Here is a 20,699-nt window from a genome sequence, read left to right on the forward strand (position 1 = left end):
GTTTGTAACTACAGACTGATTTCCAACTTGTCTCTGCAGAACCCTGACATTGCCAGTGCAGAAATACACAAAAAAAAAAAAAAATCACAGTTTTAACAAAGACTGAGCAGTAAAGCATGAAACCACAAACCACAGGCAGCTACACTCAGGGACAAGCAGGAGCACACAGACAGCAGATAACAATTCTGGGTGGCAGCAGAAAATCAAGTCTCTTTTATTCAGGATTTCAATTTGAACTCCTGATTCCAGCAGATTTGCTGGCCTTGTCCTGCCCTTCCTGGATGCAAAAGCACAGCAACTGGTAATTCCATTTTGGCCATCATGGATTCGGAATCAGGGCTCAAATCTCCTCCTGAAGAGACTCTGCAGATTAAATTGATTCAAACCCTGAGTTTGAAAGCTGAGCAGCATTTTCTTAAAACAAAAATTAATAAAATCCTCAGCAGACAGATTGAGAATGCTCCCCAAATTGACATTCTTCATCATTTCAGTTCATTTTCCCCCCCCCTACAATCAAGTTAGAAAATAATTAACTGAACATTCAGGAAGGCTTAACGAGTCCTGGGTTACCTTCAGCTGGTTATTGAAAATATCAATTTCCTGCAGTTTAGACCTGGTTTCTTTCTCCACCTCATCCAGCTGGTCCCGGAGCTGCTGCCGTGCCAGTTCCTTGGCTTCCAAGGCTCTTTTGATGGTGAGAAGGGAATCCCCTGGTTTGGAACACATTGTCAAGTCAGTATTTTCTTCTGTGGAACAGTTTAGGTCAAAGAAAGCAACATTTTCCCATCTGCATCTTGCAACACACAAAGAGCAATTCCAGGGGACACTACAGTGAGGGAATGTGTCCTGGCCCAGCTCAGGCACGCCCCAAAATCTACTCACTGTGCAAACTGTTCTGCTGGACTTGCTTGAGCTGATCATTGAGCAGCTGCTTCTCTGGAATCAGCCTGCCCAGCATCTGCTGGGACTCCTGGAGCACAGACATGGCAGGGAAAACAAGAACACAACCAGGCACCAAGGTGAGTGAGGGACAGCTGCAGCCACCAGACCTCTCATTTTCATTTCTGCTTTACTTGTTCCCTCACTGAATGATGTGTTATCGCTTGTTTCCCTCCTCTGTGTTACTGATCTGATCCAAGCACTGGCTGTGTGGTATCCCCACAGATCCCAGACATTCTCTGCCAGTCCAGAAGAGTGGATGCATGGAATAGACCTGATTCTCACTGAGTATTGAGCCTGGCTTGGAATTACCCAAAACTGAGGGCAGAGAGACAAGGATAAATTTGAGGAAATGTTCAAACAAGCACTTACAAAATGTTTAATTCCAATTTTAATAAATGAAACACAGAATCCCAGAATCCCTGGGGCTGGAAAAGCCCTCCCAGCCCATGCAGTCCCACCTTGTCCCCAGCCCAGAGCTCTGAGTGCCACCTCCAGGGGACACCTGCAGGGATGGGCACTCCAAAGCTCCCTGGGCAGCCCCTGCCCAGGCCTGAGCAGCCTTTCCATGGGGAAATTCCTGCTGCTGGCCAAGCTGAGCCTGCCCTGGCCCAGCCTGAGGCCGTTCCCTCTCCTCCTGTCCCTGTTCCCTGGCAGCAGATCCCGACCCCCCGGCTGTCCCCTCCACTAATAGTTAATTAACAACATTAACAACAGTGTTAATGATTAGCAACTTAGGTCAGGAACAGAAAGACAAATATTTACAGCACCTGAGTATCAACATCCCATCTTTCCTACAAACCCTGCCACTTCCCTGGGCCGTTCTCTGGAACTGCAGCCTTTTGAGGAATCAAGCAGCTGACAGCTTCAGTTTGTCATGGAGGATTGAAATGACACCACTCAATGCTAAGAATAAATGTCCTGTGATCCCTGAACACCAGAGTGAGCCCCAGGGCTGCTGTGGACTCCCCTGGACCCCTGGCAGTGTCCCAGGCCAGGCAGGATGGGGCTGGAGCAGCCTGGGACAGTGGAAGGTGTCCCTGCCATGGCAGGGGTGACACTGGATGAGCTCTGAAGTCCATCCCAACACAAGTCATTCTGTGATCCCACAATTCCACAGAAAGTTTCCATTTTGGTTAAGGCCAGGACTGACTGCACTGCCATGGCTTTGGGCTGTCCCACTTTCCTCCTGCCAGACCCAGAAGGGCTCTGCAGTGCCCAGCTCAGCTCTGAGCATTATGCAACAACTGCAGCCTCCTGTGAGCTCCTGATGTTCCAGAAAATACCCTGAGACAGCACACAGCACAGTCAAGGACTTCAGGAATTCACAATTAGCAAAATTCAGATAAACTACAGATTAGATTATGAGGAGCTGCACGTGTCCCTCACAGCTGCAGGGCCTGACACAGCAACAGAGCTCTCCCAGCCCCTCAGGGAGATCCCAAAAGCTGGATACTCCAATCCTCCCCTGCCTGGGGCAGCCTCGCCTCCAGTGCTGGGGACAGTTCTGGCTGTCTCAATAAAAGATCAGAAGCTGTTGGAAGGCGTCCAAAGGAGGGACACGAGGATGGAGAAGGTCTGGAGGGGCCCCCCGAGGTCCCGGGGTCAGCTCAGCCTGGAGCAGCCTGAGGTCAGAGCTCCCCGGGGCTGCAGCTCCTCCCGAGGGCAGCGCAGGGACAGCTCCGATCTCTGCTCTGGGACAGGGACAGCACCCAGGGAGCGCCGGGGGCTGGGCCAGGGCACCTCAGGCTGGAGAGCAGGGAAAGGTTCTTCCCCAGAGGGGGCTGGCACTGCCCAGGCTCCCCAGGGAATGGGCACGGCCCCGAGGCTGCCAGAGCTCCAGGAGCCTTTGGACAGCGCTGCCAGGGATGCCCAGGCTGGGGTGGTGGGGGTCTGGCACTGGGGGATCCCTGTGGATCCTTCCCAGCTCAGGACGTTCCCTGCCTGCCATCCTGGGACCATTGTCTGCCTGGAACAAATGGGAATCAGCAATATACACAATATATAGCCCTGCTCTGGTGGGAGGTTCCCTGCCCATGGCAGGGTGGAGGAGCTTTAAGGTCCCCTCCAAACCCAACCTCTCTGTGTTTCTGTGGCTCTGAGAATGCTGCAGATCAACCAAGCAGCAGAACGTTCACCAACAGGAAACAAAAATTCTCCTTCTCCAAGTACAGAAAGCACCACAGGACAGCATTTGAGGGTGGAATGTGATCACAACATCAGCTGCTTTGTTTGTGAAGGCCAGAACACTTCCAAACATCCCAGATTACTCAATGCACCGAATAGTTTGGGGAGTGTGTAAGGACAGAGAATGCCAAGGCATCCTGAAGGTCAAGTCCTGTTTCCTGAAAGCCCAGACAGCCATGGAATAAGCATCTAGCCAAGAACACCCGCCACATGGATTTCACATCCCTGCCTCATACTGAAGAAACAGATGAAAGAAATTAAGGGCACCACAAACTCTGGAAACTCGTGCAACAAGAAATGGCCAAGAGTTGAGTAAAGTCCCACGTGGAGGGGAAATCAAAACCTAGCTCCTGCCCCCTGGACAAGGGAAAATTCTCTTCCAATCACCGAGGAGGTCAGAAGAATAATTACTCCTCTGAATGAATTCATCTTCCCACAGCAAGTGTCAGATGTATTAGACTCAACTACTTCCAGTGAAGATACATCACCCTACAAAGGTAACGACACTATTGACTTTTTAACCTATTTGAGAGTTTAGAGGATGAAAATCTCCTTTCCTAAAGCTCATTTATGTCTTTGTCTGTCCTCTACAGATGAGATAGGAAAGTTTACAGGATATTTGAAAAAAAACCCAACTTTTTTTCAGGAAAAAGCTTTAAGGTTCTCCCCAGACAAAATGTGGCCTTTTCTCCTAAGCAGTGACATTTTCTGGCATCACAATTGGGATAAAATCACCTCAAGTGACACTAGGAGAAATATCAGTGGTGGAGATCAGTGAGAGCAGGCATCACCACACAGCCACAGCTATTGCTGCCAAGCCACCTCAAAGCCCAAAACCCAACAGAACAACTGCCAGGGAAAGCAGGAGTGAAGCTGGGATGGAATTATTTTATTATAATTATTACCATAAAAAAGATTTCTAAAGTATTATTATAATATTTAAATTTAAATACATTTAAATTTATTTAAATTTTTATAAAAAGCACAGACCCTCAAAAATACAGTTTCATAATCTGAAGGTTGTGAGTTTGATCCTGACATGAGGCACCACTAAATATTGGTTTGTGGGTTTTTTTGTTTGTTTTTGTTACAGCTGGGATTGAAAGTGTTTGAAATGGTATTTTGTGTTTGGACTTGGATTTTTATTATTTTTTACATATATCATAGTTTTATAAGTTGTGAGATTTATAGTATTTTATTAATAAGTTATAAAATTGTTTTGTATTTATCTTTAAAAGGTTTTTTAAGGAAAAATTATTTAATTATGAAATTATTTTTATTTTTAACTTAATATCTAATTACTTTTTAACTTAATTACTAATTTTTATAATAAAACAGCAGGATCAGGTTTTAAGCCAGGTTTTACACCTCAGCTCTGTAGGTGTGAGATTCTTTGAAGCGGTACAAACACACTGAGAGCCCCCCATGACCAGCCAAGAATTAATTTCAAGCACTATGAAGTATTTAATCAGGAGAAAAACTCCTGAATCAAACACTACAGCCCATTGAAAAACCCTTACAAACTACAGGGAATATTCTTTCACTGAAGGCAGACACCTGCTCAGCTCCAGCTCTCATGTGACAGAATTCTACATCAGTAAGAAAGGCAAACGCCAGGCTTAGATCAACAACTCCCTGCTGTCACTGGGAGCTTCCGTCTTCAACGCTCATTATTTTTATAATTAAATAAAACCCATCAACAAGCCACTTCACTGCAGCCAGTTCTTTTCCCCAGCACACAAACAGCAAAATGTACACAGGACAATTTCCTTCCCCTCACCCCCAAAAACACCTGCAGCCCAAGCATTTCCTGCTCCCCACACCCGGAGCCCAGGGGGATGAAAGGATAATCCCAGACACACCTTCAAGTGTAGGAAGCAGTTCCTAGACACCTCTGAAGGACACGAACTTACAGGAACGACAAATTATCTTTAAGTGTGAGGAACAGCTCATTCCAAGTTTCCTCAGCAGATTGATGTTTTTGAGGAGGTCAAAATTCAAGGCTAAGAATAAAATTAGAGAACGCTCTCTCACCTGTAGCTGCTGCTGCAAATGGGTGATTTCTGCAATTCTGAGCTCCCTGGATTTATTTGTACTTTCAATTTCTTGTCTTTGGGTCGACAGCCGACACCTGATATCCTGAAGCTTCCCCTCCAACTGGTTTCTTTTATCATTCTTAAAAAAAAAAAGAAAAATATCTATTTAATAGGTGTTCTTTTACCATAATGTTCAGTCATGCAAGTCTGGATCTAAAAACTTCTTTTAAAAACTCCTTTTTAAAAACTCATTTACATCTTTAGGGATAGGAAAGTTTACAGGGTATTTGAAAAAATTTTTTTTTTTTCAGGAAAAAGCTTTAATGTTTTCCCCAGACAAAATGTGGCCTTTTCTCCTAAGCAGTGACATTTTCTGGCATCACAATTGGGATAACAACACCTCAAGTGACACTAGGAGAAATATCAGTGGTGGAAATTGTAGAAAACAACCACGGCCAGGGCACAGTCACCACCACGCTGTGCTTGTGTGTGTGAGCTGCTCCACCACCACTCACAAGAGCTTCCAGCTCGAATTCCAGGGTTTTCTTCTTGGCCTTCAGCACCACGATGTCCTCCTGCTCCTTGTTCCTCTGGTTCAGCAGCTCCTGCCGCCGGTTGCGCTCCCACTCCAGCTGCCTCTGCCTCTCCAGCTCCCGTTTGGCAGCCTGCAGTTCAAAAATCAACATCTGGAATTTGGGATATTCCTATTCTGATATTCAGTTAGAAGGTTGGCACAAACCAGGGGCTGCTCTGGGATCTGCACACACAAATTGCTCGGAGGTTGCTTCCAGCAGATGATGCCTTATCAAGGCTGACCTAGAGCAGAGCTGGGCAGAGTCACAGAATAAAGCAGGGATCTATCCAAAGGATCTCCTCTGGATCCACCTTGGGCAGCACCAGAGCCCAGCCAGGGCTGCACCCAGGATGAACCCAAATGGTCCCAAAATGCACGAGCGCTCCCGGGGGCTCTCACTGGGATCAGCTCTGCTCCATTGGCACACTGGAGTTCATTGTCCCATTCCAGCTTTAGCCCATGCAGTCCCATCCTGCTTGTTTTCCTCTCTCCAGCCCACGTTGTTTGTGCTCCTGGGCTGAGATTTGGATCATTTGTCCTTGGTGCCCAGCTGGAGAAGGAATTGTTTTGTCTCCCTGCTCTGTGCAGAGAGCTCAGCATCCCATAATGTGAAGCTCAGAACTGCACACTAAAGCAGCACAGAACGTGGAAAATAGAAAAGCCAAACCTGAGGCATCACAGAGGTGACTGAACAGAAATCCCCTCTGTTTTCCAAGATCCAGTTTGCTGATTTAACAGGTTGTTTAACACTGGGACTGGGAGAACTCTCTAGGACATACTCAAATCTCTTTCCAACCTCCAGCATCAGACCTTCTGTAGCTTTGCAAAGAACAGGCAAGTGTTTCTGTGCTGAACCTATCAAGGTTTGGCAATGGGAGAAAAGGGGAGATTTTTGGGTTAACCAGGGTGTGTTTCTTTTAACAAGTCAAAGGCCAGGTTGGATGCTGCTAGCTGGTCTGGTGAATGTTATCCCTGCCCATGGCAGAGGGTTGGAACTGGAGGATCTTGAAGATCCCTTCCAACCCAAACCATTCTGGGACTCTATGAAATGAACTCATTCCTGGAAAATCATTAATACCAGAAGATTTTTCTCATTCATTCACACACCTCTTAACACCCAATATAATAACAGTAATAATAAATATTATTTTTAAAGAAGTGAGAGGTCAGGAGCATGTTGTCCTAGATGTCAGTGTCTCATCCATTCATTTCACAGGACAAATGAAGAAAAATCTACCCCTTCCTTGCCTTTCACACCCCAGAAATTTTAGTTCCTGCTTTAAAAGTTTGCTCCCCACCCTGGCAGCACCACACTGAGTGCCCAGCACTCACCTGGAGGCTCCCAAGCTGGGGCACTATTGGAGCCCTGGCTGCTGAGAATTCCAGACTTTCTGTGCTGCCAGGCCCTGACCCCCAGGAGAACACCGCACTGACCTGAGGCCCTGGAGAAGCTTCCAAAATGGAATGACAGAACTGGGATTGTGGGGTGGAGTTTGAACAGAAGTGTGTGATATCACAGGGTGGGAAACTCAGAGTTTAAGGGTTTAGGATGCAGCAATAGATATAAAGCAAGAGGGAGGTTTTAGGGTGGAGGCTGCTCCTTCTCCTCCACCTCCTTCTCCATGGGTTTGGGTGGTTTTGTGGAATTGGATAAAAAAGTCCACATTGCGGGCACGGGTGGTTGGGTATTGGGTTAAAAGTGAAAATAATTGAGGTGTCATTTCTTAATTGGACAGTTGATCCTTAAAAGGCCTTGGAGAGAGAGAGATGGGCTCCATTTTTAGTTTGTTGGAGTGAAGTGCTGCAGAGCTCAGGGTTTGTGAGACTGTGACAGAGACAAGAGCTGATAAACATCTGAGTCCCAACCAGAAATACTGTCCACACATTTAATCCTGACCTTGGCTAAAAAAAGAAGCCAAGACTCCACAGGCCCAGCCCCTCCCTGTGCTCCCCAGCTTACCTCTCTCCTCTCGATCTCCTTCCTCCTCTCCTCCTCGCGCTGCCGCTCCAGCTCCCGCTGTTTCTCCAGCTGTTTCTCCAGCTCCAGCTGCCGCTTGCGCTCCTGCTCCTGCCGCTCGCGCTCCTTCCTCTCCTGCTCGGCCCTCTCCAGCTGGGCCAGCCTCTCCTGCTCCTTGCGCTGCTGCTCCAGCAGCGCCTGCCTGCGCTTCTCCAGCTCCAAGTTGCCCCGCTCAAAGTTCTCCCGCTTCTTGTCCTCGAATGTCACTTTGTGCACGGAAACGTGGGGCAAAAGGACATTAAACTCTGCCACTGACTTACAAGCAAATAAACCATAGAAACCCAGAGGAATCCCCAGCAAAGTGAATCCACCTTCCAGCAGGAGAGGATGCACCTCCCCACTAGGGATAAGGGCGCCACAGGTCAGCCTGGGGTCTAGTGTGGGAAAGGGAAACGGATTCAGTGTGGGGAATGGATTTGTAGAGAGATCTCAGGGCCTGACAGAAGGCTCACACAGTGCATCTGTATGCAAACTCTGAGATTAGAAATGCCATGGAATAGGACAGACATTGTTGAGAGAGAAATGGAGCTAGAAACAAGTTTCAGAGGATGGCCTTGCAAATAAGACTGGATACTTTGGAGAAATAGAACTGTGAAAGATTGATGTTGCTGACCCCCTCAAAGCCACATCCTCAGCAAACCAAGGAGGGAATTCCCATTCCTCGGGCCTCCAGCTTTCTCCACAAAACTCAGCAAGGGGAGTAATTTAGACAAACCATTCTCCAGCTGATCCTCCATGAGAACATGGATCTGAATTCCTCAGCACACTGGATAATAGCAGCAGTCCAAGAGCCAACACTTCCATTAGTGCAGAGCAAAGAATTCAGCTGCTGACATCATCAAAAGGCCATTGTGCAAATGACCAGAACTTACTGAAAGTTGCTATTCTCATTAGATTACTCATTACTGTCAGGAAAAGAAATGGTTTAGGTTCTTGAGCAGCTGAGCTCAGGAAGTCTGGATTCCTGCAGATCCACATCCTCACCACCTACTGTCCTAGAAGAACAGCCTCACTTCCAGCACCGCTTCCCTGACATCCCTCTGCAGTCCCGGGGACTGTCCCTCCTTCCCCTCACTCCTCAGCACCTCCATCCCAGTGATTCTTTCACTCCACCTTCTGCTCCTTTTCACACCCTCTGTGTGCCACTCCCACAGACCAAAGTGCAGGTTTCTCTCCCTTGTGTGGCCAGCATGGACATCTTTGGGATGCAGGGCCAGGAGAGCCCACATTGCCTTCCCAGTGTGCACAGTTGGACACATCAGCCCAACATCTGCTGAAACAGCTGAATTCTTGTGTTTTCCAGTTTGTGCCCCTTTCCAGCTGCCAATCCCCTCTTCCTTTAGTTCTTTTCCTGGAACTGCTGAAATCTGTATTAAGCCCCACACTGTTGCACAGACTCCAAGGAAACAGCTCTCTGTGGGAATACTGGGATCTTTCACAGAGCACCTCAGCCAAGCTTTGCTCCACCTAATTCAGAGGATGAAGGCAGCAGGAATTTTTCCTTGCAATCCTGTGCCAGGGCTGCAAAGGGCTGGGTGGAGAGCGCAGGACATGAGGAGCCTGAAGGCTCTTCCCATCTCCAGTGGCACCAACCCCAAGGATCAGGCACAGGAATGAGCTGGGCCCAGCAATGTCTTGGTTGTGCCTTGACCTGTCCCAATTTGCTCTGGAAAGACATTTCTCTGTCAGCCCATGTAACCTCCCAGGCTGCGACCTGATGGGAAAACCCTTTTGGAACAGCACACTAAATATCCTTGCTTTCCCTTGCTCACCTGGTAATTTCTTTTCCAGTTGCTGTTGTTCTTCTTCCAATGCTGGTTCTTCTGGTAACCTTTGGTCTACAGACACTGAACTGGCAGCAGAAATCCCACTGCCAGAGCGGACTCTTCTGCCAAGGAAACAGGAATTATGAGTGCTTAACACAACCCAGGCCTACCCAAACTATTTATGATTTAATGATGAGATCAAATTAAATGCAATGATGTAATGTTTCATGGTACTCAATGTTCATTCAGTGCTGCCCAGAGGGTCTCACTCAGGCATTGCCTCAGGACAAGATTTTCCAGGATCCCAGCAGCTCACTGGTGAGCTGAGAATCCCAGTCCCAAATTCTTCTTCCAGATGGGTTCACCCCTGTCCCCAAGATCTCTCACTTGGGGGGAGATTTTTCCCTAACCAATCTGAGTTTGGGGAAATGCTGACTTAAACCACAGCAAAACCAGCAGAGACAGAGGAAGAGCTCACTATAGTCAAGCTAAAAGCAAGATCCCAGGTGGAATACACAAAAATTGGGAATCTTTAGGAGGATACCTGAAGAACACAGTCAATAACCTCTTATTTTCACTGCTGTTACTTTCTTCCCATCTGTTTCTCCACAAAGAAGTGAAATGGAGCAAGAGAAGTGATGAGTGACCCCACTGTTCCCAAACCCAGCTGTACCAAAGGTGGTCTGGATGTGGTGCAGTGCAAATCCATACTGCAATTCCAGTACATTCTGACTGCTCTACAGGACTATAAGCCTGAACGTAAATCTAGGCTTCTATGGCCAGACTGAGCAAGTCTGGAAGGTGTGCCAGCATAAACACCCACACAAACCCTGTTCTGGCAGGGCAAAAGGTGAGGGCTCACTGCTCAGTTCCTGCACTTGGCACTCCCAGAACCATCCCAATGACATAGAGAACTCAGCAGGGAGACTCCCAGGGGGTGAGCAGTCACCTGAATGAAGGTGGGATGTACTCTGGGGGCAGGGCAGGTGGCAGTGGCTGACCAGACATCGCTACATCAATGAGGTGCATAGCCAGGATAAACTCCTCAGCTGTCAGCTTCCCATCTTGATCAATGTCAGAGAGATTCCTTGTTAAAGGGAAGGGACAAAGCAAGGAAATTATTAAATATTAAAAAACACTGTTCAAAGGCATTGTTTCAACATATACAGTTCCAATTTCATTTACATTTTTCACTATTTTTTCCACACTACTTGGTTTTTTCAAAACAAATGAAAAGCAAACCCCAAAAGCTTCCCTATTTCCCCCATTTCTCATGGCTGCCTGTCTGAAATCCAGCCTTGCAGCCACAGCTTCTCCTTCACCTGCTCTGAGTTCTGCCAGGAGCTCATGCCAGAGAAGGAGCTTTAACCAGTGGAGTTCTCCTGAACACCTCGTGATCACCCAAAAGAACCAGCTCAGGTGTTTGGCAGGACTTTTAGGTTTGATCTCCTTCCTCCCTGGAGGCTCCTATCTGACATTCCAGGGCACCCACTGGCAGTGAAATCAAAGCCATTGGTGTTCTAGTCCTGACAAGCACCAACCCACCCTGGCATTATGCACATATTAAAAATTACAGCGTAATGTCTCTGGATGGCCCCAAAGCAGGGCTCCAACAGAGGCACAAAATGCTTTTACTCCTGTTACGGTGGTGTTGGACAAAATTAACAGCCAGGGACAGCACCAGGGAGCGCCGGGGGCTGGGCCAGGAGGGTTTAGGTTGGGTTTTAGGGAAAGGTTCTTCCCAAAGGGGGCTGGCACTGCCCAGGCTCCCCAGGGAATGGGCACGGCCCCGAGGCTGCCAGAGCTCCAGGAGCCTTTGGACAGCACTGCCAGGGATGCCCAGGCTGGAGTTGTGGGGGTCTGGCACTGGGGGATCCCTGTGGGTCCCTTCAGCTCAGGATTTGTTTCTCCAGCATGCTGCACTCTAAATCATGCAGGGAAACCTCCCATGATACGGTGAAAACCCAAGGGAAGTAAGTAATAAATTCTTTTGAAGTCCCAAGGCACAGGACTTTGCTGATGGGATTTAAATTTGGGAGACAATCGCAGCCTCACTCAAGCCACACCTGTGACACTGAACTCCTCAGGCTGGAGCACAGGAACAAGCCAGGAGACTGGGAATGCAGCATGCACAGAAATGACTGATCAGCTGGGGCAGAACTCCCAGGACAGCCCAAAGGCTGAGCATCAACTCTTCCCTTTGAGTGTCTGAGTCAGGGATTCCAGCCCCAGCACAGGCTGACAAACCTCACCCCAGAGCAGGGCCCAGGAAAGGACCAACAAGAGCGGGAATATCCCCTCCTTATCCCAGTGCACTGGCAGCTGTCAATGGCCCCAGCTGAGTGAGTCCTGTTTGCAGCTCCTGCAGTGAGCTGGTGGCAGCTGCCTGCCCACACAAGCACTCCAAGGCTGGCAAAAGCAGAGCATTTCTTGGTTAATCATCTGCTGGGGGACTGGGCTGATTTGTTTTTATCCCTTTGTTAGGAAACAGAGAAGGAAAGAGTGGTTTTTAATTTATAACACAACTCCCAGTGCTTTGCAAAGAGAACAAGTGCAGCTGAATGGCCTTGTCAGAGTGACTGCACCACTGCCATCCTCACACTGAGCCCCTGGGCCAGCTCCAATGCTTCTCAAGCAAACACTCCTAAAGGACAGAAGTTAATTAGGAACAACTTCCCAGGGGGCAATAAAAACATAATAAAGTTCAGCAAACAACAAGTTGGAAGGCAAAAGGGAAGCTGAGACAAATGCTTTTAAAATCCATTATTGTACAGGTCTGTAAGTCCAGTCCCTGGGAAATCAGCCCTCCCATGCCCATGGAAAAGGCAGAGAAACCTCACAGAAAGTGTGGCTTGGGTTAAGCTCCCTGTTCTACCACCTGCGCAAAGGTGAATGTCTCCCTGGTGCTCTATATCAGGGGATGTGCAAGGCACAGGGTGCTGAACATCTGCTCTGCCTAAAAACCCAGCACTGAACCACAGCTTCCAAAACATCACACAGAAGAGGCTCCTGGTGCTCTTGTGGAATAATATTAGTAAAGGCATAGAAGGTCAGGTTTTGTTTATAAAGTTACACACGACAAAGAGCAACGTGTGATTTATCAGTGAGACTGAAAATGGAGAAAACCCCACGGGCTCTAGTGCAGAGGTTTCAGAAGAGTTTGTGTTTTGATGGAAACATTTGTTTTACCATATTGTAGCCAGCTGAGCCTGGGGTAAACTTGACTGCATGAGAATTGTTCTTGCTTGGGGACCTAAAAAGGAAACAAATATTAACAAAATAAGCAAGAGATGTGACCAGCAGGAACTTGGCTCCCCAAATAACCAAGAAATAATACTTCACTTCTGCACAATAACCACAGAAGCCCAGACTGGTTTGGGTTGGGAGGGACCTCAAAGCCCACCCAGTGCCAGCCCTGCCATGGCAGGGACACCTCCCACTGTGCCAGGCTGCTCCAGCCCCAGTGTCCAGCCTGGCCTTGGGCACTGCCAGGGATCCAGGGGCAGCCCCAGCTGCTCTGGGCAACCAAATCCCTCAGACTAAAACCCAAGAAAACGCTAAACCACAAACATGCACCAGAACTGGCAAAATCAAGCCAGGGGACCAGTTCTAGTCTCTCCCTGGAACTGGACACTGCTCTCAGCAGTGGGTGAACCAAGCACTGGAAATGGCTGCACAAGTTTTCACAGAACCCACGGTGCCCTTTTCCCAGGGTCAACTTTGCAGAAAATAAAGGAAAGATGGTGATTAAATGATCCCAGTGGCAATGAATATTTGCTTCTAAACAAGAGCATTAAGCACCTGGGAGAGTCAAACAGAAAAATAGTGATGAGCTTTTTACTATGTGAACAACACCCTCAGTGGCAATAAATTGGCTCTTACAGCTCAAAATAAGGAGACAACAGAAGCAGTGCCAGTACCTGTCAAGTGTCCACTCATGGTTTTGTCGTGGCTGTTGAAGAGCTGCCGGTACTTGAGCCGTGAGGACTGAGGCACGGCCCACTCTGCCACGGCAGGAGAGCTGCAAGGACAGCAGGGAGAACAGGGAGAACTGGAGAATTCATCTCGTAAAGGTCAGGAGAACAATCACAGAGTCATAAACCACAGCAGGGTTTGGGCTGGGGGACCTCAAAGCCCACCCAGTGCCACCCCTGCCATGGCAGGGACACCTCCCATTGTGCCAGGCTGCTCCAGCCCCGGTGTCCAGCCTGGCCTTGGGCACTGCCAGGGATCCAGGGGCAGCCCCAGCTGCTCTGGGCACCTCAGAACCTCCCCACCCTCACAGCAAAACCGGGGGAAAGAACATTTTCAGGCATAAAACTTGTTCTCAGTGCAGCACTTCAGCCTCTTTGTGAGGGTGCTGAGGCCCTGGCACAGGGTGCCCAGAGCAGCTGGGGCTGCCCCTGGATCCCTGGCAGTGCCAAGGCCAGGCTGGACACTGGGGCTGGGAACAACCTGGCACAGGGGGAGGTGTCCCTGCCACGGCAGGGGTGGCACTGATGAGCATTAAGGTCCCTCCCAACCCAAATCATTCCATGATTCCACCATCTAATATTCCCTGCTATTCCTGCAACCACCACAGGCTTGACCTCCTGTTTGCAAACATTCGTCCCAATTCAGTCTCTTGGAAGATGGTTTGTTTTTAAAGAGTTTTGCTTTTTTTATTTACTGGCAGAGAATGCAGGAACCTAAATTGATCAGAGGAGCTACAGGATTTTACCTGAACATGTAATAGGAAATGCAGAATAACATTTTACTCTGCCTTAACTGTTTCTCTTAGCCAAACAGAGCTGATGAAGGAAAACAAATGTAAAATATACTGGAAATGTAGAAAAAAAAAGGTGTGAAAAAGCCACACTTGAATGTAAAGTTTCTCATAATGGAACAAGTGAGGAATGTAATATTCCCAGTTCTAATCCATTCCCAGAACAGTCTCAGTTGATTTGCAGCTCCTATTTCCCAGGCCTGATGGCTGAGATATCCTAATTCTGAAAAACAAGGAGCAGAGTTTTTCTGCCTTTAGGCACATTCAAAGTTTGTCCTTTTTTTTTACCTTATAAAAGGACAAGACACATGACAAGACACAAACCAGTACCTCTATTTCTATTTTTGATTTCCAAACTCCTGAGCTTTTAATAATACACCTTCATGGGAGCAAAGCAAAAGCAAGCTGTCCCTTCAATAATGAAAATAAGAAAAAAGGCCAAATATTTAATTTTTACGCATAGGAATTCCTCCTCAGTTTTGCTGGATTTGGGGGTTCCACATATTTTTATTTCTGTGTTATGCATAAACTGTACCAGAGTTTACAGTTAGTAAACTGTTCCTAGCCAGTTCAGGTTTCAGAGAGAAAATGAATTGTTTTGAAAGACTTTTAATTATTTGCCAATACTGAGTAGTGTCACTTATCTAATAGCAGGGCAATGGACAAGCCAGCAGAAGGAAATGAAAATAAAACCAGATCATTTAATTGTGTCCCAAGCCATTTTCCTCTTGCAAAAAACCTGTGCCATTGATCCGTGAGACAGATGATTTAAAAGTACTTTAGGAAATCTCTCTCTTAACTCCTCTCAGGAAGTTTCCTTTTGTTAGATCCATTTTTTAAACCACAGTAAAACACTTTTTGCCCAACCACACGTTTCTCTAGGCCTTGGAATAATCTAAAAGCCCTTAAAGTGATTTTTCACACAGGACTTGAAGAATATAGAAGAAACAGTGATGTGGAGTGCATTTAAAATATGATACCTATTAAATATTTTGCTTTCAGCAATTACCCTGCAGTTGCTGATTTTAAATAATGCGTTACTTGTCTTGTTTTCCCAGTACCAGGAGTGCCTGTGTACGACGCAGGTTTTGTTTATAGAAGCAAATGCTGTTCTAAAACTCAAGTGAAGATAATGTCAGCGCTGTCAGTAGTTAATTACTTTACTTCCATGATTCCCTGCTCCTGGAGCATTACGAAGGTGGAGTAAAGCCACAGCACCCCACGGAATGCTGAAGGGGTACCTCTGCAGAACTGATTTCTGCCAGAACTATTATTTCAGATGACCACTTTGGGAAAGGGAAGGAGTTTTCCCGACCCTGGGGACCCAACCCCCTGCCCCAGCCCCACCTGGCCACATCGAAGGATTGTGCCTTTTGCAGCTTTGCATTGAGCTGAGCTCCCGGCCCGGAGCGGCTGAAGGAAGAACTCTTTGGCAAAGTGGCTGGGAAGAGAGAAAAAGGGATTTATGGCTATTCACAGTGAACTAGGCAATTCCTGTGACATTCATTCAGCCTACATCAAGTTACAAGCACTGTCTGATGGGAACTTTGTAACAATAGAAAGATCAGAGAGTCCAGCACGACAGGGGGAAACACAAGGGCACTTTCCTCATATCTTTTCACTTCCAGAGCTCTATGGAAACCCTGTTGATACCAAATTATATTTTGGTATACGTTAGAAACCAAATGCAGTTCAGCATTAAAGTCACCCTAACAAAGAGCAGTACTTCAGTAGCTATAAAGAGACAGGAGAGGCCCAATTTCCAGGCAACAGCTTCCTGGCAAGTTCATTTCTCCAAGTGCTGCTTTATTTTCTCACCACGAGGGACTCCAGCGGGAGGCCATGTCCACATTCCTTCTTTTAGCTCTTCTCCAAGTGTGCCAAGTGGGCTAAAGCAAAGCACAGTCCTTCCCCAAAGGCATCACTGGAGTGGCTAATCCCACGTGGAAATGCAGGGGAGCTGTTAGGAGCAGGAGACAGAGAGTGAGAGCAGCGTACCGGGGTGAGCGAAAGCAGGCAGGGGCTGGATGACAGCAGGAGCTCCGTTAGCCAGGGGAGGGACGGCGGCAGGGACAGAGGACACCAGTGGGGGGGACATCCCCACGACTGGGATGGATGCCATGGGCACCGGGGCCACAGTGGTGAGGGATGGCACGTTGGCAATGCCCCCGAGACCTACGGGCGAGAAAAGCACAGGTTGGTTCTGACGCACTCCCGAGTCACTGACACCTCCAGCGGCAGCTCCCAACCCCTGGGACAGCCCTCCCAGCCCGGGGCAGCACAGCAGGGCCGGGAACGGCACACAGGGCACAGGCACAGCCCCACAGCGGGGGCAGCACTGCCCCGGCCGCCCAGCAGCATCTGCTACAAAAGGAATCTGTGCCTTGACCTGGGTGAGGAGCCCCCAGGCTGCCCCAGAAGCTGCAGGGCTTGGTGCTGCAGCCTTTGGTCGGGATGAAACAGGGCAAAGCTGATGGGAGAGCACAGAAATGAGAGGCTAGGGTAAGCACAGCTGCCAGGGGGAACCAGGGGGGTTAAGGAGGGCCAGTGGTGCCAGGGGAAGAACGAGGGTGTGCAAACAGCTCACATCAATCTACAGGGAATGAGAGCAGGGGGGATCACTCATTTGGCTGGGCTTTGTGGGGGTTCATTTCATTTTGCCTTTTCTCACTTAACCCTGTATTGGCTCTGCCCAGTTTCACTGTCTTCTTCCAAAGAATTTTACTTCTGACTGTAAAACTTGTGGGGGGTTACAGTGGATCAACCACACTGCTGCAAGCAGTTTATCAAAGGCACTGTTCCCTTTCCTCAGGACATTAGATGGGATATTGGGAATTAGGAATTCTTCCCTGGCAGGATGGGCAGGCCCTGGCACAGCTGGGGCTGCCCCTGGATCCCTGGCAGTGCCCAAGGCCAGGTTGGACACTGGGGCTGGAGCAGCCTGGCACAGTGGGAGGTGTCCCTGCCATGGCAGGGGTGGCACTGGGTGGGCTCTGAGGTCCTCCATCCCAAACCATTCCATGATTCCCAGGCACCAATAACTCTGAGCCACAGCAAAGCCTAAAGCAGAAAGGGAAAGAACCTCCCATGACACGACCAAGGTGTCAGAGGTTTGGCTTTATCTGGTTATTTTCCTTTCCCCATCCCACCTTCCCTACTCTTTTCCTAGAAATGATGGTGACTTTGGCAATACTTCACCCCAGCAGCTCCTACCAGAGCAGCACTGCTCATCAAAGCAGAAGGTGCAGGGATTGTAAAAACTCAAGAACAACAGAGCACATCTTGCCAAACCTGGAGATCCAGTAATGCCAACAGGTTAAACCACAACTCCAGCCCTTTGGAATGCACTAGCCCTGCTGCCTGAGCCATGTTTTGTTTGGAGCAGTGCAAACCTGAAGCAAACAGGAGCTCAGCTCAGGTAAAAGCCCAGTGCAATTTGTCTCAGTGCGTGTGCAACATCCGGGTTTGAGTCCATGTGCTTTTAGAAGCACTTTTCCCTAAAGTTTTCTTGGAGAACTGCAAAAGGACAATGGAATTGCTGCAGTCCCAGGCAACAGTGAGGGAAATGGAGGAGAACAGGGATCTTACCAAATCCTGGGGCACCGGGCAGGGCGAGGGGCGGCTGCTTCATGACGGGCGGCAGCGCGGCCGGGAGCTGGTAGCCCTGGAGCTTCAGTTTGATAAGTTTCATAGCTATGGAAAACTCCAAGGGATCCATCCTCCCATCATTGTTCATGTCAGCTAGAGCCCTGCAAAACACAGTGTTTGCACAGTTACATCCTGCACTTAGGAACTTCAGGCCCTGCCGCAGGAGCAGGCTCACATGAGTGTGGATATTCAAGGCTGATGAAGGGACTGGAGCGCCAGGAGGGGCTGAGGGAGCTGGGAGGGGGCTGAAAAATTCCTGAGGGAGCTGGGAAGGGGCTGAGCCCGGAGCAAAGGAGGCTCAGGGGGGACCTTGTGGCTCTGCACAGCTCCTGCCAGGAGGGGACAGCCGGGGGGTCGGGCTGTGCTTCCAGGGAACAGGGACAGGAGGAGAGGGAACGGCCTCAGGCTGGGCCAGGGCAGGCTCAGCTTGGACAGCAGCAGGAATTTCCCCATGGAAAGGCTGCTCAGGCCTGGGCAGGGGCTGCCCAGGGAGCTTTGGAGTGCCCATCCCTGCAGGTGTCCCCTGGAGGTGGCACTCAGAGCTCTGGGCTGGGGACAAGGTGGGCATGGGCACAGCTGGGACCGCATGGGCTGGGAGGGCTTTGCCAGCCTCAGGGACTCTGGGATTCTCACTAATTTCCACCCAAAACGATGCCAGGCTAAAACTAAGACTCTATTTAAACTTCAGAGCTCCTTGATTTCTTTCCTTGGGTGATTAATAAATATTTGTGAAGTTGCTTTTCAACTCTTGCAGGAATTACAACGACGCATCCAGAACAAATGCAGCTGCACAAAAACTTTGCAAAATCACACCAGTGAAAGCACAGGGTCCTAAAACAGCACCACAGAGAAGCAAATCACTGAGTCTGCAAATCTGTACTTTAGCTCCACTTAAAACATTCTTTAAATCTGTGACTCCCCTCAGCACTGCTCCATCTGCGAGTGTGCAAATGTGTTTTCAATTAAACAATAGCACTCAAGATGAAACATTGAGCCTAGGCCTTGAATAGGCTTTCAGGGGAAGGAGTCTGACTTAGACAGTCTGCTTTTTGTTCCTTGCCTTGCTAGCTAAGAAAACCCAGCTCAGCAGGGAATAGGGGTGGGAGCCTGGGGGGAGAGAAGCAGGAAGAAGAGTGTCAGTTCCTGCCACTGCACACCAAAAACTCCCAAGTAAATGCACATCAGCAACAGAAATAGCTGTGAACTTACTTTTCAACACCATGTTTATTTCTTTGCATTTGTTTGAAGAATTAAGTACAGATTTCAGCACTGGGGTAATACAGATTTTGAAGTTCATGCATTTACTTCTCTGTCATGGGTGTGGCCCTGGGCACAGTGTGGTTGAAGCAGAGCTTCATTTCTGATCAAATTCCTCTCAAAGAGAGCTTTTGTGGAACTAAATGAAAGTTATCCCAAAAGTACCCCCGTGAATTGACAGCTATTTATAACTGATACACAAGGAGACAGCCAGGTATAAGTAGTGGCAAAATGGAAATCCTCCCACTCCAAAAAAAACACCCAAAACTTGAAAACCCCCATGGAGAGGCAGAACCCAGCAGGGAGCAGCACAAGTTTAGATCCCCAGCAGCATCACAGACACTCCAAACCCCTCCAGAACTCCTAAGAAAGGATTTCCAGTGGTGTAGCTGCCTTAATCCACCAGTTCTGATGCCATGGGGCTAAATAACAGAATTAAAACCTGGGAGAAGCATTTAAAGAAACTCTGGAGAGGACACTGAGACACAGATACTGATATCCTTAAAAAGCAAGTGCTGCACCTGTGCCTGGAAGATGCTGAATCCCAGAATGCCAGACTGGGCTGGGCAGAACCTCAAAGCTCATCTCATTCCCACCCCTGCCACGGCAGGGACACCTCCCACTGCCCCAGGCTGCTCCAGCCCCAGTGTCCAACCTGGCCTTGGGCACTGCCAGGGATCCAGGGGCAGCCCCAGCTGCTCTGGGAATTCCATCCCAGCCCCTGCCCACCCTGCCAGGGAACAATTCCCAATTCCCAGTCTCCCATCCAGCCCTGCCCTCTGGCAGTGGGAGCCATTCCCTGGCTCCTGTCCCTCCAGGCCTTGTCCCCAGTCCCTCTCCAGCTCTCCTGGAGCCCCTTCAGGCCCTGGCAGGGGCTCTGAGCTCTCCCTGGAGCTTCTCCTCGCCAGGTGAGCACCCCCAGCTCTCCCAGCCTGTCCCATAATAGTCTTGCCAGTGGCTTGTACACCTGCAAATACTTTGATTTATAAGATAAAATCCCTTCTGTTAATAAGCACAGACAGACCCTCGGGGTTCTATCCCTGACCAGGAAAATGCAGGAAGAGTGAAGATCACCCTGTAGGAGCCTTGGCTCTCCAGGCACCATTTCCTGCTGGGACACCGCAAATCTTTGCACCCTACATGGGAAAACATTCATTGCCCAGCAATCAGAAAATCTGATGTGCACCTGATGTGCATCTGATGTCACTGCTCTCATTGAACTCCAATTCACATCAGCAGCTGTAGCTTTTCATTCAACATCTGACCTTCTGTGAACTCTTTTACTCTACAGCAACAGCTTCATTATTGAAATTACCAGCACAAATATCAGTGCAGAGAGTTCTATGTACCCCTTGGAATTTCTCTAGTTTTACAGAGTGCAAAGAAAAAGCAGCTTTTGTCTGACAAACTCTTCCTGCAAAAAAAAGGACACATTTCCATTTCTAGTTGCAGAAGCTGGTGTCAGGCTGCTGGATTTTAGTGTGCTGCTCTGGAATAAGCAGCACCTGAA

General features: G+C 48.6%; 1 protein-coding gene across 4 annotated transcripts in view; it reads right to left on the reverse strand.

Moving 5' to 3' along the window:
- The window catches only part of ITSN1 (intersectin 1), a 107,542-nt gene that overhangs the window by 52,951 nt on the left and 33,892 nt on the right, over window positions 1-20,699 (reverse strand). For 3 of the 4 annotated variants that reach the window (XM_068179209.1, XM_068179201.1, XM_068179220.1), the window contains exons 5-16: window positions 17,873-18,033; window positions 16,283-16,459; window positions 15,632-15,725; window positions 13,440-13,540; window positions 12,709-12,772; window positions 10,469-10,606; window positions 9,526-9,641; window positions 7,697-7,959; window positions 5,678-5,827; window positions 5,161-5,301; window positions 883-970; window positions 571-710 (exon numbers count right to left, since the gene is read on the reverse strand). In XM_068179209.1, the coding sequence (XP_068035310.1) occupies window positions 571-710; window positions 883-970; window positions 5,161-5,301; window positions 5,678-5,827; window positions 7,697-7,959; window positions 9,526-9,641; window positions 10,469-10,606; window positions 12,709-12,772; window positions 13,440-13,540; window positions 15,632-15,725; window positions 16,283-16,459; window positions 17,873-18,033 (1,633 nt within the window). The remainder of the gene's footprint in view (window positions 1-570; window positions 711-882; window positions 971-5,160; window positions 5,302-5,677; window positions 5,828-7,696; window positions 7,960-9,525; window positions 9,642-10,468; window positions 10,607-12,708; window positions 12,773-13,439; window positions 13,541-15,631; window positions 15,726-16,282; window positions 16,460-17,872; window positions 18,034-20,699) is intronic. The other variant, XM_068179214.1, reaches the window with a different exon arrangement.

The sequence above is a fragment of the Anomalospiza imberbis genome, chromosome 2 (assembly GCF_031753505.1).
Source record: "Anomalospiza imberbis isolate Cuckoo-Finch-1a 21T00152 chromosome 2, ASM3175350v1, whole genome shotgun sequence".
NCBI classification, from domain to species: Eukaryota; Metazoa; Chordata; class Aves; order Passeriformes; family Viduidae; genus Anomalospiza; species Anomalospiza imberbis.